The sequence below is a fragment of the Adiantum capillus-veneris genome, chromosome 1 (assembly GCF_014529385.1).
Source record: "Adiantum capillus-veneris isolate H3 chromosome 1, ASM1452938v2, whole genome shotgun sequence".
In the NCBI taxonomy this organism is placed as follows: Eukaryota; Viridiplantae; Streptophyta; class Polypodiopsida; order Polypodiales; family Pteridaceae; genus Adiantum; species Adiantum capillus-veneris.
Genome location: NC_140931.1, coordinates 167928676 through 167942542, shown reverse-complemented (window position 1 = coordinate 167942542; position 13867 = coordinate 167928676). Strand labels below are relative to the sequence as shown.

Genomic DNA, 13867 nt, shown 5'->3' with positions numbered 1-13867 from the left:
ATTAGAAGGACAAAACGAAATTATGACCTCCTACTTCTTCCAACTGCTTGTTCTTTGAAAGAGTAGGGTGTGGGCAATTTGTGAGCAGTTTACTCTAGAATGAGGTTTTGAGCTCAAGACCTATGTGCATGTATGTATTTTTAATAAAGATGTGCGTGTGAAGCGAAGAGGTGAAGGGTGTCTGTCGTGCATTGCATATCCAGAATCCAGATTGAAAAGCAAAGGGAGAAGGCTGAAGGGGGAGTGGATGGCACACTTCTTGGCTGAAGTAGGTAGGGCACCTGAGCTGGCTACGTGGCGAACGAGCAAAGACATAGGCCTCCACACCGATAACAAAATTCTGAGCATGAACGGGAGAAGGTGGGCAACTACTGATCATCATGAACGGGGGGGAGAGAGAGATGAAGTGAGAATCGTGGCCATCATCGTCCTTCCCGCCCCAGCGTTGGCGCGCGCGCTAACACGCTGTCTCTCTCACACACACACACATCGCCCACTTCTCCAAGAAGCCGGCGCTCACTCTTATAAAGAGCCCACCATGCCCATACATACATACATACTCTCTCTCTCTCTCTCTCTCTCTCTCTCTCTCTCTCTCCCCCTCCCCAGATTCGGAATTAACTGCGGCGCTGCACAGCCTTTCTCCCTGTCTCTCCCTGTCGCCGCGTGCTTGATCAGTTAGTACTGCGCATAGCTACCTCTCTCTCTCTCTCTCATTACCCGGGTGGAGTGATGATAATGGCTGACGGCTTGCGGCAGCAAAGCAATATAACAAGTAAAGTGCTTCTCGCAAAACGACCTGCGTGTTCTGCCTTTGATGATGCTGCTGCTCAATTGCAACCTGATTCCAAAAAAACCAAATCAGTAAGCTCTCTCTCTCTATCTCTCTCCTTCAGTATCGGGTCTTGAGTTCAAGACCCATTGGATGGATAGATGTTCGAGGTCCCTTTGGGATTTTTCCTACAACGTTAAAACATCTCTTCTTCTTCTGTTTTCTCGCTCTCTCTCACTCTAATTTTCTGCGGTTTGTGCTGTATTAATAGGTGGACCAAGTGGATGATCCCTTGGCCTTGAGGTGGTCCATTCTGAAGCAACTCCTACCCCTTGGTTCTCAAGTACTAATCTCCCTACACTTTCCATCATTGCATTTCATCACATTCCAAGCTGCTTAAACAATGGGGACTTATGCCAAAATGTAGGGTGTTTGTTGAGATTTATAACCAAAATGGTCAATTTTGGACCTTCGTAATTAAGATCCAATGGAATTACAATTGGGATTTAGATTTTCAACAGGCAAATTCACATTACCAATTGGGGGATATGAGAGCATTCACTCCACACCTTCACACTATTAAGTCTCCCCAATTTCGAAAAAATAAAAATCCTTTCAAAACATCTCCAATGCATAACTGAAGGGTGAGTTTAGAAAATGGAAAAGACATGGAGGTAGAAAGTCAAGACTTTTTGTGTGCATGATGTAAATAGACACGGTCCAATGCACCTTATACGATTGTGTTTTTTGTCTTGACTTTCTTTAACGCTTTCAAGCCTTTGGAATTTTAGGAAAACCTTTTATTTATTTTTTTAGAGCTATTATGAAAGCCTTTTATTTAGTTGAAGCCATTAGGAACGTATTTAAAGCATTTATTTACAACTGCGTTAACAAAATTGCAGGGAGTTGTTTCAAAATGGCTAGGCCTACCCTCCTCAGAATAGGACTTTTATAAACTGGCTGATGAAGGCTTAAGCCAACCATTTCAACGAGAAGCAATCATAAATAGACATCCATGCAATCCTGCGCCTTTAATATATTTATAAAAGAAACTAGTCACACGCATGTGCATAGACATTGCTCTGAGAAAAAGAGAGAATTGTTTAAAGAGAGAGAATGATGCGCAAGCAATCAAATTGATAGAACACAGAAAGCAAAGAAGCAAATTTGATAAGTTGTAGTTTTCTCTACTGGCAATCAACGCTCAAGTGTCACGTAGTCATAGGAAAGTGCTCGTTATCTCCAACTATCTCGAAAATATGCAACGAGGCAATGCACTTCCCTTTGACAGTAGGGGGTACCAGCTGGAGTAAATTCTATAAAACAATGGAATCTTAGCTGATGCGGGAGTGGGGTGCGAAGGCTGTGGAAGCAGGAGCCCGAAGAGGGGGCGGAGACCATGCAAGCAGGTTCCGGGCGGTGCAATAGGCAGAGTACACACATGCGGACGAGCGACGAGCATGCCAACACAATGCGTGCAGAGAGTGAGCACGCGTGCAGAGAAGCAAAGTAATCTTTTTTCTTTTCTAGAGTTGCATTAGGGAACAACTCGGCAACCTCGTGTGAGTGGTTATGGCGGTGTAGCTGGAGACGTTTGTCTTCATGGCGTAGGTTCGAATCCCCTCTTCTCTTTTGAAAGAGAAGGAAATCCTCAAGATTCAAGAAGGTGAATGAAGTGAATCCGTACGAATCTCACGTTGAATTGAATATAATATGCTACAACCCAGTAGCTAGCTAGTAGCTAGTAGACAATAGTCATGCTTTGCACTTAAATATTTGTATATTTGTAGTGTCCTTTACCCTTAAAAAATTTCATCTAGAGATAAGTTTTGTAATTTATTAGGTGGAATTACACTTGAACCTTGGGGTGTACACCTCTAAAAATGGAAGTGCACTTCAAACCAAGGGGTATTTTATTGGGCCAAAATTTGAAAAATTTACAAGTTCATATTCACAAAATTGGTTTTTTATTACGGGAAAACATGTAAGTGTGTTTTTTCTTTAAATGCCCTTTGAATGCACATGATATAAGGTATTTCCCATAGTTGAACCAAAACTCGAGTTTTTGAAGCGACACATCACAATGCACATTGTGGTGATGTTCTGTGCCCATTTTGTCTGCACCTTTGCATAGCATACACCGACAAGCACACACCATTTGCTATGTTCCATTACCAACAAAATCATGATCCTTTGTGTAGGTGCAAGCTGAAAAGGATGAGCTCCTTCAACTTGTATTTGAGTATGTCCAAGATTTGGAAACACAAATTAAGGTATCTCTCTCTCTCTCTCTCTCTCTCTCTCTCTCTCACACACACACACACACACACACACACACACACACACATACTTATACACATGTACGTGTGCATATGCATGTACACACACACACACACACACACACACACACATTGAAAAAATGGCACATTTTTGGCGCTTGACAATTTAAGAAACTCCACACCACTGCAAGTCAATCTTTATGCGAGCAAGGGTTCAACTATATAAAATTATCTACATTATGTGCATCAAAAGTTATTATATCAATTTTAGTACTTAAAATAATTAATTATGAGGTAAAATGATCTCTATTACTTACACGTGTTTCCTTCAAATGCAATTATAATTTTGTTTTCTATATACAATTTTGAATTATCTTTAAAACATTCAATAAAATAACCCTTTTGTTGAACTCACGTGATACACTCATGTTTCTGGAGGTGTACTCCTAGAGTCTCCATACCAATTCCCCTTGTCAACTTGAATATTTTTGGCTTTGTGAAGAACCCTTAGAGGAGAAGAGAGTTAGGCGGACATTTGAAATTTTATAATTTTAAATTTGATAATCTCAATAGTGATTGGACCTACCTTATACTGTGAGTGATTGAAATCTTTTTTTTAAATAGCAATACTCACACTCTGAGTGATAATATATCAAAAGACAAAATTATACATAGCCCTGCTCACACAAAATTAGGGCATCTTGTTCCATCCACTTATGAGTCCATAGAGCCAAGCTTTTTACATGGAAACCAAACACCTAGTACATCAATCACATAAGATCGAGCATGACCAGAAAGGTTTCCACCACAACGAACCCTCTCACACAAAGTAGATAGTGCTCATAATAGACAACAATATAAGAAATACAAGATATATGATGCCACTTATCACCCGTGGACACAAGCAAACAAGAGAACATGCCCCTTCATTTACACATTTGTAACTACTAGTGTATAATCCGTCCTACGGACGGTCCATGCCAACTCCCTATCAGATAGTCCTAGCACATTTAGTCGTGCGACCAGGTAGCGGCCATCAACTGATACTATGGAATATACCATGGCTGCTCGGCGAACTTGAGCACATCGGGTCCAACCAGCCATTGATCAGTGAATTTTTCATGGAACACTCGTGAAGTGATTGGTTGAAAGAAGACGCTCATGTACGTGTCAATGCCCATTGACCAAGATGCGTCCATGTCCTTCCTTGGTTGAATCTAGGGCCTCTATGATGCTGACCTTGCACGTTTGCAGGGCTACGTCTTAGACTCTAGGACTTCACTACAAAATTTTCCTCCCTCCAAACTCCGAACCCATCAACTTTCTTTGGTAGCAGTTGCATTGTCACATTACCGTACCAAGGTTGCGTTCACTCTCTCTCTCCCTCTATGTCTATCTCTCTCTATCTTTCGTTGATGGTTGCGATTTTACATGCAGGCACCATATCTCATAAGTGGGCTAGCAAGTTTGTACTGCTTCGAGACCATCTTTAGTGAGAGTCTCAACACTGCGACTCTAAAAGCCTCGCTCTGTGACATGTCACTCAAAAACTTAAGGAAGGGGAGAGAGAGAGAGAGAGAGAGACGGGGTTTCTTAGCACTCCTCTATCCTGCCACCTTACACCTGCAACCTTTAGTTCATAAATGCACCGTTGTAAACCTGCAGCAACATCCTGAGAGAGAGAGAGAGAGAGAGAGAGAGAGAGAGAGAGATTGCGGCAATAACCCAACACAGAGCCTCAACACTCAGTAAGACTTCATGATGAGAGAGAGAGAGAGAGAGAGAGAGAGACGCCAATTGCACCCAACACAGAGCCTCAACACACACTATGAGATCCTCGATGACATCAAGAGTAGAGATAGGGAGAGAGGACTCTGGTCTTCTATCAAGAAGCGGCAAATTTTGTACCTCCTGTTCGACTGACCTTCAGCCACATCTACGCTCCAAATTTGCATCCCTTGCACGCCCTTCTACCGAGATGTGTAATTAGCCTGGAACAACTGCGTAGATAGAGAGTGTTACTTGCATTGAGGCCTTCTCTTACAAGGGCCTTCTCACATTGACGACGACGGTTCGATAACGTTCTTTTAAATTTACAATAGCTAATTTTTCCTCCATCAACCACGTGGCACGTTCCACGAACCTCTCTCTCCATTATTATAGTTAGATTAGATAGAAGCAGCAAACAACCCCTGAACCACCACCATGCGGGTTGAAAAGGGGAGCCAAGCCTCGGTGCCTCCTCCCACTCATCACTGCCGACCTGTCTCCATTTATCACTCAGAGGGCAAGTCCGTCGACAGGAGAAGCAACAAAGTTGATAGTCTTTTCTCCTCTCCCCGTGGAGGGAGGACCCCTCGCGTTTGTGAGGGAGGAACATAAATAGGGCCAGATCTGCTCGGTAGCTTCCTTCCGAGGTGCTTGTAGCTCAAAGGCAACGCCCACAGTACTATGAAACTCCTCAAATGTAGCTAGTCTCCCCCATGCCCAGTCGCGTGACCTCCCCCATGGGATCAATGGTCCCAAGTGAAAGATCTATTTGGACCATCGATCTACTGAAATTAAACTCGGGATCCCGAGTTTAGATGTTTCAAAACTAATCTCAGGATCTCGAATTTAGTTTTTACCAGCCACGGGGCCCTAATCTCAGCATGCCCTCGCTTCCCCAGCTGGGATTGAACCCTCATCGCTAGCTTGAGAGTCTGGGACCTCAACCATCACGCCCGCGTGCACTTTCTTGAAATCGATGTGCTTTTCCATAAACTTAAACTTAAAATAATAGATCTCGACATAAAAAGTAAACTCGGGATGCAAAATCAAGCTTGTGACCTCTGTTTTCAAGTAAGGCCTTTGATGCCGACCACTTCTCTCGCCCAGCTCGTAGCGCCACACCTGGCAAGCCTTGCCTTTTCATTTTTCAACATAAACGGGGCATCTACAAAGATTCTCTTTAAATAACGAATGCCCCTAAAAGTCTATCTAGCTCTAGGGTAAAACCCCCAACTTAAGGCCACCCTAGGGGCACTGCAAATTGCTGCCAGCATACTCCACTGTTTTCAGGTTGAATGGGCGCAATTGAAAGAGCTCATCAACGCCTACCTACAGTAAAAATCTCGCCCACAAACAGTGCTTCGACGACGACGCGCAACAACGTCGAAGATTTTCTGTGTAACAAAAATGGACGTGAGTGGAAAGCTACACAAGGGGGGTATTATGAGACATGGTAGCCGACAAGGCTTGAACCGAGATTCAACGGCAACGATTTAAAGTTGAGCTGAGCTAGCCACCTCGCCACAAGGCCACTTGTGTCCCAATGTTGGACCTTTACAATTTTAAATTTGGAGAGTCCAAGGTCCCATTACAAGGGGCCGGTTTTTTATTGGCCCCTTTACCCTAACTTCACTTTTTATTATGTGGAATCTTGCGAGATTTTGTTTCAATCCTCTCGTATCGTGCGTGCGCACAAGATAGTGAGAAGGAGACAAATATTGCCACCTATCTAATAATTTGAAATATTGAAAAATTTTGATCTCTGTTTCTCTCTCTCATTTTCTAAACTTCAACCCAAAGCCACAGGGGGGACGTCTTGAAATTTTCCATGGTGCAAAATGGAGGGACATCCTTGTCGTAGCCTTAGATTGTGAATAATTATTTGATCTTCTTTTGTTAAATTTATCAATGGATCTTTTTGTTTCTCGATCCTAGATGACTTGACGACGCCTCTCATTCTATTCTCAAGAATAGAATGAGAACGTTGAACCTTCACGGTTTCACCTGACTGATTTAGTAGAGGGAAAACTAGACACCTGTTTTAAAGTTTCTTTGACTGATTTAGTAGAGGGAAAACTAGACACCTGTTTATGAACTCTTTGCCAAGCGGACATTTCTCTTCCCTTTCATGTACTGTAATCAATAATGACGTAGAAGAGATATAAGTTTGACACGTAGAGTTTGCATGCTGTGATGTAAAACACCAAGCTGCACATTGAATGGGAGTCATAGGCACTTCCGGCTGCCACTAACAAATATGTAAGCATAGCATGTAGGGGGTACTAGGCTGAGCCAGTGCTCGAAAAAAACCTAGGTTTAGTGTAATCCCACCTACAAATTTTGAAATTTACCTCTAAATTTTATATTTGAAGGCGAGAAAACCTACAAAATTTTGAAGAAATTAGTGTAATTCGGTGTAAAAACCTTCAAATTTTGTCATTTTACATTTGTAGTTTCACATATGTAGGTTTGTCAAGTTTTTGGAAAAATGTTTTTTCCGAGCACTTGGTACTAGCCATACATAGGCAGGATTAGAAAAAAAGTGTGTTATATTCGTGAAATTTTTAAATTACGCCTTGAACACACGTGTTACATAACATCTTCATATAGTGGAATCCCCCTATACAAGGCTCCAATCTCTTCACTTTAAGGTTAAATGGGATGAATCAAAATGAGATGTGATTCATATCTTTAAACAAGATGCGACAAGTTTCAATTGAGTTGAGTTGCTTGTGTGCACTTTGGTCGAGTGCTTTTATGTGAATTAGAACAAGAAGGAATGACAATGTTATTTTGTGAACTTTTGCAGAGTTTCAAGCATGAAGGTGGCATTAACACAAGCGCAACACCAAGTGATCAAGAAATGGGAGCTCTTCAAAAGAAAGGCCTATGCATAGTGCCCCTCTCAAAGCTAACTAGAGCCTTCTAAAACCCCATCCTCGAAAACATTCTAACACCTAGATCTAGTCCACATACACTAATTTGTAACGTAGACTCATTTTTGAAAAACCATACACGCCACACTCATCAACTGTAATGTAAGTTAATAGATAATTCTACCAAAAAATTGAAATAGTTAAACATATGATATTGTTTTGTTAGCCACATTTGTATCGAATTCAAGTGAATCTAAGGGTAAGACCAAACAAGAACCTAGAAGAGAAAAGCTTTTTTTTTTTTTTGTGTGTTGGTGGTGGGTGGGGGGGGTGCGAGGGGGGGGAGAGAGAGAGAGAGAGAGAGAGAGAGAGAGAGACCTTGTGCTCTGCTTTTGACAAATCCTATTACCTTAAGTGGACATGGTCTTATGTTTACAAATGTCATGATCTTCATGTTCCAATTTTGATGTGTCCAATATGTCCTTAGCTTTTAGATTGTATTAATTATTTGATTCAATCTCGCACTATTGTGTGCATTCATTTCATTTGTGTAAGTGTTGTTGTGTCATTTGAAGATTCAACAAGAGTATATATTCTTGGAGAAGAAAATGGAGAGAGAGAGAGAGAGAGAGAGAGAGAGAGAGAGTTTGATACCTTTCATTGAAGCAAGTTTTCTTGTTTCTTGATTGGTACCATCTCTAGTATGTTACAATTGTGATGCGTCAATCTTGAGCCGTGTACCTCGCAAAAGAACCATGAGAAGGGTTAGAATTTAAATAAAGGGATGATATGGATCATTTGAAATATGTTCACTTTTAGATGTTGTTCCCTTTTTATGTTTGGGAACAACATTAAAATTGATGTATGAAGCTCATCATTTTCAACTATACACACGACTTGTTTACTACGGATTAGATGAAAAAATCAGCCAATGATCTGTCGAGCGAGAGAGCTCCCAATTACGCAAAGTATCACATGACTTCAAGATGCAAACATAAGTGATTGCATCTAGAAAAATGCCCTCGCTTTGCATTCGCTGGAAACAGCCTAAAGCATTTTGTGTTGAGCATATTCAACAATCAATGCATTTAAGAGACGATATTGCGGACAAAAAGATGCTCAAACACTTTTTGTGCTTTCTCAAGAGTACAACTTCTCTAATATGTGATTGGTGTTCCTACGTAGTGCCACATGTTTTCAAGATGCAAGCATACGTGATTACATCAAGAGAAATATTCTCGTTTCACATGCTGGAAACAACCAGCTAGAGCTTCTTGGCCTTGTCCCTGTTGGGCATATCCTGCAACTGATGAACTTGAAGAGAACATTCCAAACATCAATACAATGCCACATGCCTTCAAGATGAAAGCATAGGTGGTTGCAACTAGAGATGTGCCCTTGCTTTGCATCTATTGAAAATAGCCCAAGCCTTTTGCCCATCTTAGTATCCTCCAAATTCCCACATGCCTTCAAGCTGCAAGCATGGGTGATTGCATCTACAAAGATGCACTCACATCATATAGAGAGATGTGCTTGCTTTGCATAAGGTAAAAATAGACTATGCCATCCAACAATCAGTGTGTTTCAAGAGGCGACATTCCGTACAAGAAGCTCCTCAAGCAACCTTTTGTGCTTTCTGAAGAACATCATATTTGGTATACATGTTGTCCCAGGCAATGCCAAGCACAACCTCTTTCCTGGTTTTGTGAGCATGGTATGGGTGGATGTAAGTCATATTGGGATGGAGAACAACTGAGGTTTGTGTTGATGCCCATCAAACGGAGAGATACCCTCACTTTGCATCTTTTCAAAACAACCCAGGGATTTTGCCCATCTCAGCATTTTCCAAATTGCAACATGCCTTCAAGATGCAAGCATAGGTGATTGCATCTAGAGAAATGCGTTTGCTTCATATAGAGGGATGTGCTCGCTTTGCATAATCTAAAAATAGTCTAAAGCTTGTTGGCTCCGTCGATGTTTGGCACATCCTGTAATCAGTACGTTTCAAGAGGCGACATACCATACAAGAAGATCCTCAAGTACTTTTTCTGATTTTTGAAGAACACCATATTTGGCATACATGTCGTCCCACGCCAAGCCAAGCACAACTTATTTCCTATAGCACTCATGTTCAATTGGAAGCAAGCCTACTTGCTTCGAGCATGTGTTTGTATCTATAGAGATGCACTCTCGCTTCATATAGAGAGATGTGCTCACTTCCCAGCAACCGGAATTAGTATAGAGCTTTCTTACCCCGTAGGTGTTCGGTAGAACCACGTAGAGCTTATTGGACCTGTCCTTGTTGGGTATATTTCTGCAATCAATGCACTTGAAGAGACAAAATTCCACAATCGGCGCATTTCAATAGGCAACATAAACACCCATACATGTTCAATTGAGAACACTACATGTAGCTAGAGCTTACATCCGTCTCAATACATGTGCACATGTTCATAGCTTGCTTGTTTCAAAACATGCACACATGTTCAATTGAAAGCAAGCCTACTTGCTTGAGATCCTGTCGCTTGCATCTGTTGGGCATATCCCGCAATCAATGCACTTGAAGAGACAAAATTCCACAATCAATGAATTTCAATAGGGGACATAAACACACACACAGACATGTTCAATTGAGAGCACTACAAGTAACTAGAGCTTACATCTGTCTTAAAACATGTGCACATGTTCACAACTTGCTTGTCTCAAAAAATGCGAACATGGTCAGTTGAAGCCTACTTGCTTGAGATGCTGTCACTTTGCATATGCTAAAAACAGCCTAGGGCTTTTGCCAATCTCAACATCTTCCAAATTGTGACATGCCTTCAAGACGAAAGCATAGGTAATTGCATCTACAGAGATGCGCTCGCTTCATATAGAGAGATATGCTCGCTTTGCATCAGCTGAAAATAGTATGAAGCTTCCTTGCCCCGTTGCCCGGGGGATTCACCATGGAAAACTTATCGCACCACGTAACTGCAGTGGGAGGGGTTTTTTTAAAAATTTACATAAGCGTATAAGTTAGAAACAGGCCCCCAATAATTTATCTCCCAAACCTAAAAATAAGGGAGGGGGTATCATATTTGGGGGGGGGGGGGGGGACCTAACCCGAGTTGATTACTTGTAACAATTGATCATCGATGTGAACTAGAACTTGGATGAATTTGGGGAAAAAAATTTATCAAGTCACACATCAAATTTTGCATCAAGCTGGTCATAGATAAGGACTTATTTGGAGCAGGTTAAGGGTTGATTTACACTAGATTTGGATGGGTCAAAATTGGACGAGTAGCCATAGTGCAAGCTGATCGTGCACATAGTTTGAAAGTCAAACTAAGACACATTGAGGGCACATCTAGTTATCAACATAAGTGGTTCCTTAGTACATTGCCAATCACTATGCTACACACTCCTTGACTAGTTTTACTCAATTAGATTATGTGAGACCTAAATTTTATATGTAAGATAAGGGTATGGTAGTTTTCTTCATTGATTTTCATATAAGCGTAGAAAGGGGGGTCATATTCCCTAATATGAGTGGTATATAGGGGTTTAATCAAAGTTGTCCGCTCGCAAGTGGCGTCCTGTTTTGTATGTAGAGTGAATCCCCCGAGCCCCGTTGATGTTCAACACACCTCACTAGAGCCAGCTAGAGCTTCTTGGCCTTGTCCTTGTTTGACATTTCAATGCACTTGAAGAGACGACATCTTGGACATCAAAATGTCTTCCAAATTGCCACATGCCTTCAAGATGTATGGATAGGTGATTGCATCTACAGAGATGAAATCGCTTCATATAAAGAGATGTGCTTGCTTCGCAACAACTCAAAATTGTCTAGAGCTTTGTTGCTCCGCCGATGTTTGGCACATCTCGTTACAACGAGCTAGAGCTTCTTGGCCCTGTCCTTGTTGAACATATCCTGCAAAATCAATGCACAAGAGATGACATCCTGGACATCAAAGCATCTTCCAAAGTGCAACATGCCTTTAAGATGCAAGGATAGGTAATTGCATCTAAAGAGATGCGCTCACTTCATATAGAGAGATGTGCTCACTTTGCATCAACTCATAATAGTGTAGAGCTTCCTTGTCCCGCTGATGTTTGGCACATCCCGCTAGAGCAAGCTAGAGCTGGCTATGTCCTTGTTGGGCATATCCCACAATCAATGCACTTGATGAGAAGACATTCTAGACATCAAGGCAATGCCACACGCCTCCAAAACAAAAACATAGGTGATTGCATTTGGAGAGATGTCATTGCTTTGTTGAAAACAACCAAGGGCTTTTGCCAATCTTAGCATGCAAGCATAGGTGATTGCATCTGTAGCCACACAAGCATACGAAAATCCTACCTCATGCGAAAGTGGGTACAAGAACACCAACCTGTGTCCAAGCTAACAAAACCTATCAAAATGAAAGTAAACACTTGATCACTATCAAAGTGGGAATATATCGTCCATTGTACAAGATGGCATAACATTGGAAACTTTTATGGTGAGAAGACAGGGAAAAAAGGACAGAGTTTCCTTTGCAAAATGAGCCAAAATTCAATGAAAATCACAAGCCAAAAAACTGCACATAACTGTCCGAGTGGGAGTCAACTCGACCACTAAACCATCAGAGAGTGAACTGCGAATACGTATAAACCATGGTGAGAAATTCCGGGAAAAATCCCACAGAGTGTTCCCTGAAAGCTGAGTAAAAACTCAAATACAATCTCTACGATAAACCATAACGCTACTCAATGCCAATGAGTAGAAATGCCAAAATGGCTCCACATTTTCACATACAATGGCAATCCACACTCAATGTACATTAACGGAGTGACTGTGCATAAGCAAACGCCAAAAGAGTTGCAATCCAAAAACTTGATCAATGCGAAAACAATACTCTCAAGAGAGCTCACGGCACTTGAAAGTGTTCACCAAAATGCATGTACAATGGGCATCAACCATGCTCCATCACCATATGCAAACCATTGGCAAAGACTATGAATCCAAGCACAAAATCACTGCCAAAGTATCTTGTGAAAACCTGTGAAAGAAACTCCACCAGTGTGCTCTAAAAACCGTGTCTCTCAAGAGACCGCTTCGATGGTGTGTAAGCGGTCTCTCAAGAGACCGCTTCGATGGTGTGTAAACGCCTCCGTGACTCTTTGTCCAAATCTATCAAAAAAATCTTAAACCAGAAGCTCTACACAAGTTGAAATTTCATCTTGAGCTCAAAATTTATGCACCTAACTTCGGGCATCTGTCGTGCTTCCAAAAGTGCATCAAACTCGCACACTATGCGAACACAAAAAACCTGCAATTTTTGTATACAGTCAGTCTGAGCTGAATATCAGTAAAACGGTGAGGACTTTGCAAAAAGTTTCTTTTGCAAAGTTGTCGACCACGTCAAAACGGATGGATTCGAAAGCCAAAATTCTCAGATCTGCATTCTATAAGGAGAAAAACGAATCTAAAAATAGTGCTGATGTGCACACATTTTTTAGGACAACACCTTCACTTACACACAATCTTCCACACTGCTTTTTGAGCTTCCACAAGAGCATACATCACTCTCAACTGAGCTCACAAGCTCCCATTGCATTCTCACAAATCTTCCAAGCTTTCTTGATCTCTCCACTGCCGAGAGCGAGTGAGCTATTGCCTCAAAGGTGTCGTGCTCGCCACGATGACTATGCACTTTGATACCAATTGTGAGTGTGCGAATTCAGTGCGTGTGCGTGTGCGGGGGAGAGGGGAAGAGAGAGAGAGAGAGAGAGAGAGAGAGAGAGAGAGAGAGAGAGAGAGAGAGAGAACACATTATGTAAATGGAGAAGCCTTAGAAAGTAGTAGTGAGGAGCTTCTTATTCTCATGTATATGAAGAATAAGGGTATGTACACATGTAGGTAGGTGGCTGGATACTGGACGTCCGGGCGGAGCGCCTTTACCCCAACATGCTTTGTAGGAGATTAGAAAATATCAAAAGAGCACTTAGCCAATCATACCCAAAGCGGCCTTCTCTCGGGTGGTGAGAGAGATAATGGATGAATATAGTGAATCTGTTACACATATACAGCGCGTAGCTTTGCTGGCCCTACAGGATGCCGCCGAAGACATTTTGGTGCAGTTGTTTCAGGATGGCATTTCCTGTATGGTGCATGCTAAGCATGTGTGTAGCATTGAAAA

General features: G+C 41.8%; 1 protein-coding gene across 1 annotated transcript; it reads left to right on the top strand.

Annotated features, from left to right (window-relative positions):
• Positions 1 to 336: 336 nt before the first annotated feature.
• Positions 337 to 7959, top strand: LOC147465983 (uncharacterized). Its single transcript, XM_086513207.1, has 4 exons — positions 337 to 864; positions 1044 to 1115; positions 2974 to 3045; positions 7631 to 7959. The coding sequence occupies exons 1-4, from the start codon at positions 733 to 735 to the stop codon at positions 7748 to 7750; spliced, it is 396 nt and encodes a 131-aa protein (XP_086369333.1). The 5' UTR covers positions 337 to 732; the 3' UTR covers positions 7751 to 7959.
• Positions 7960 to 13867: the final 5908 nt, after the last annotated feature.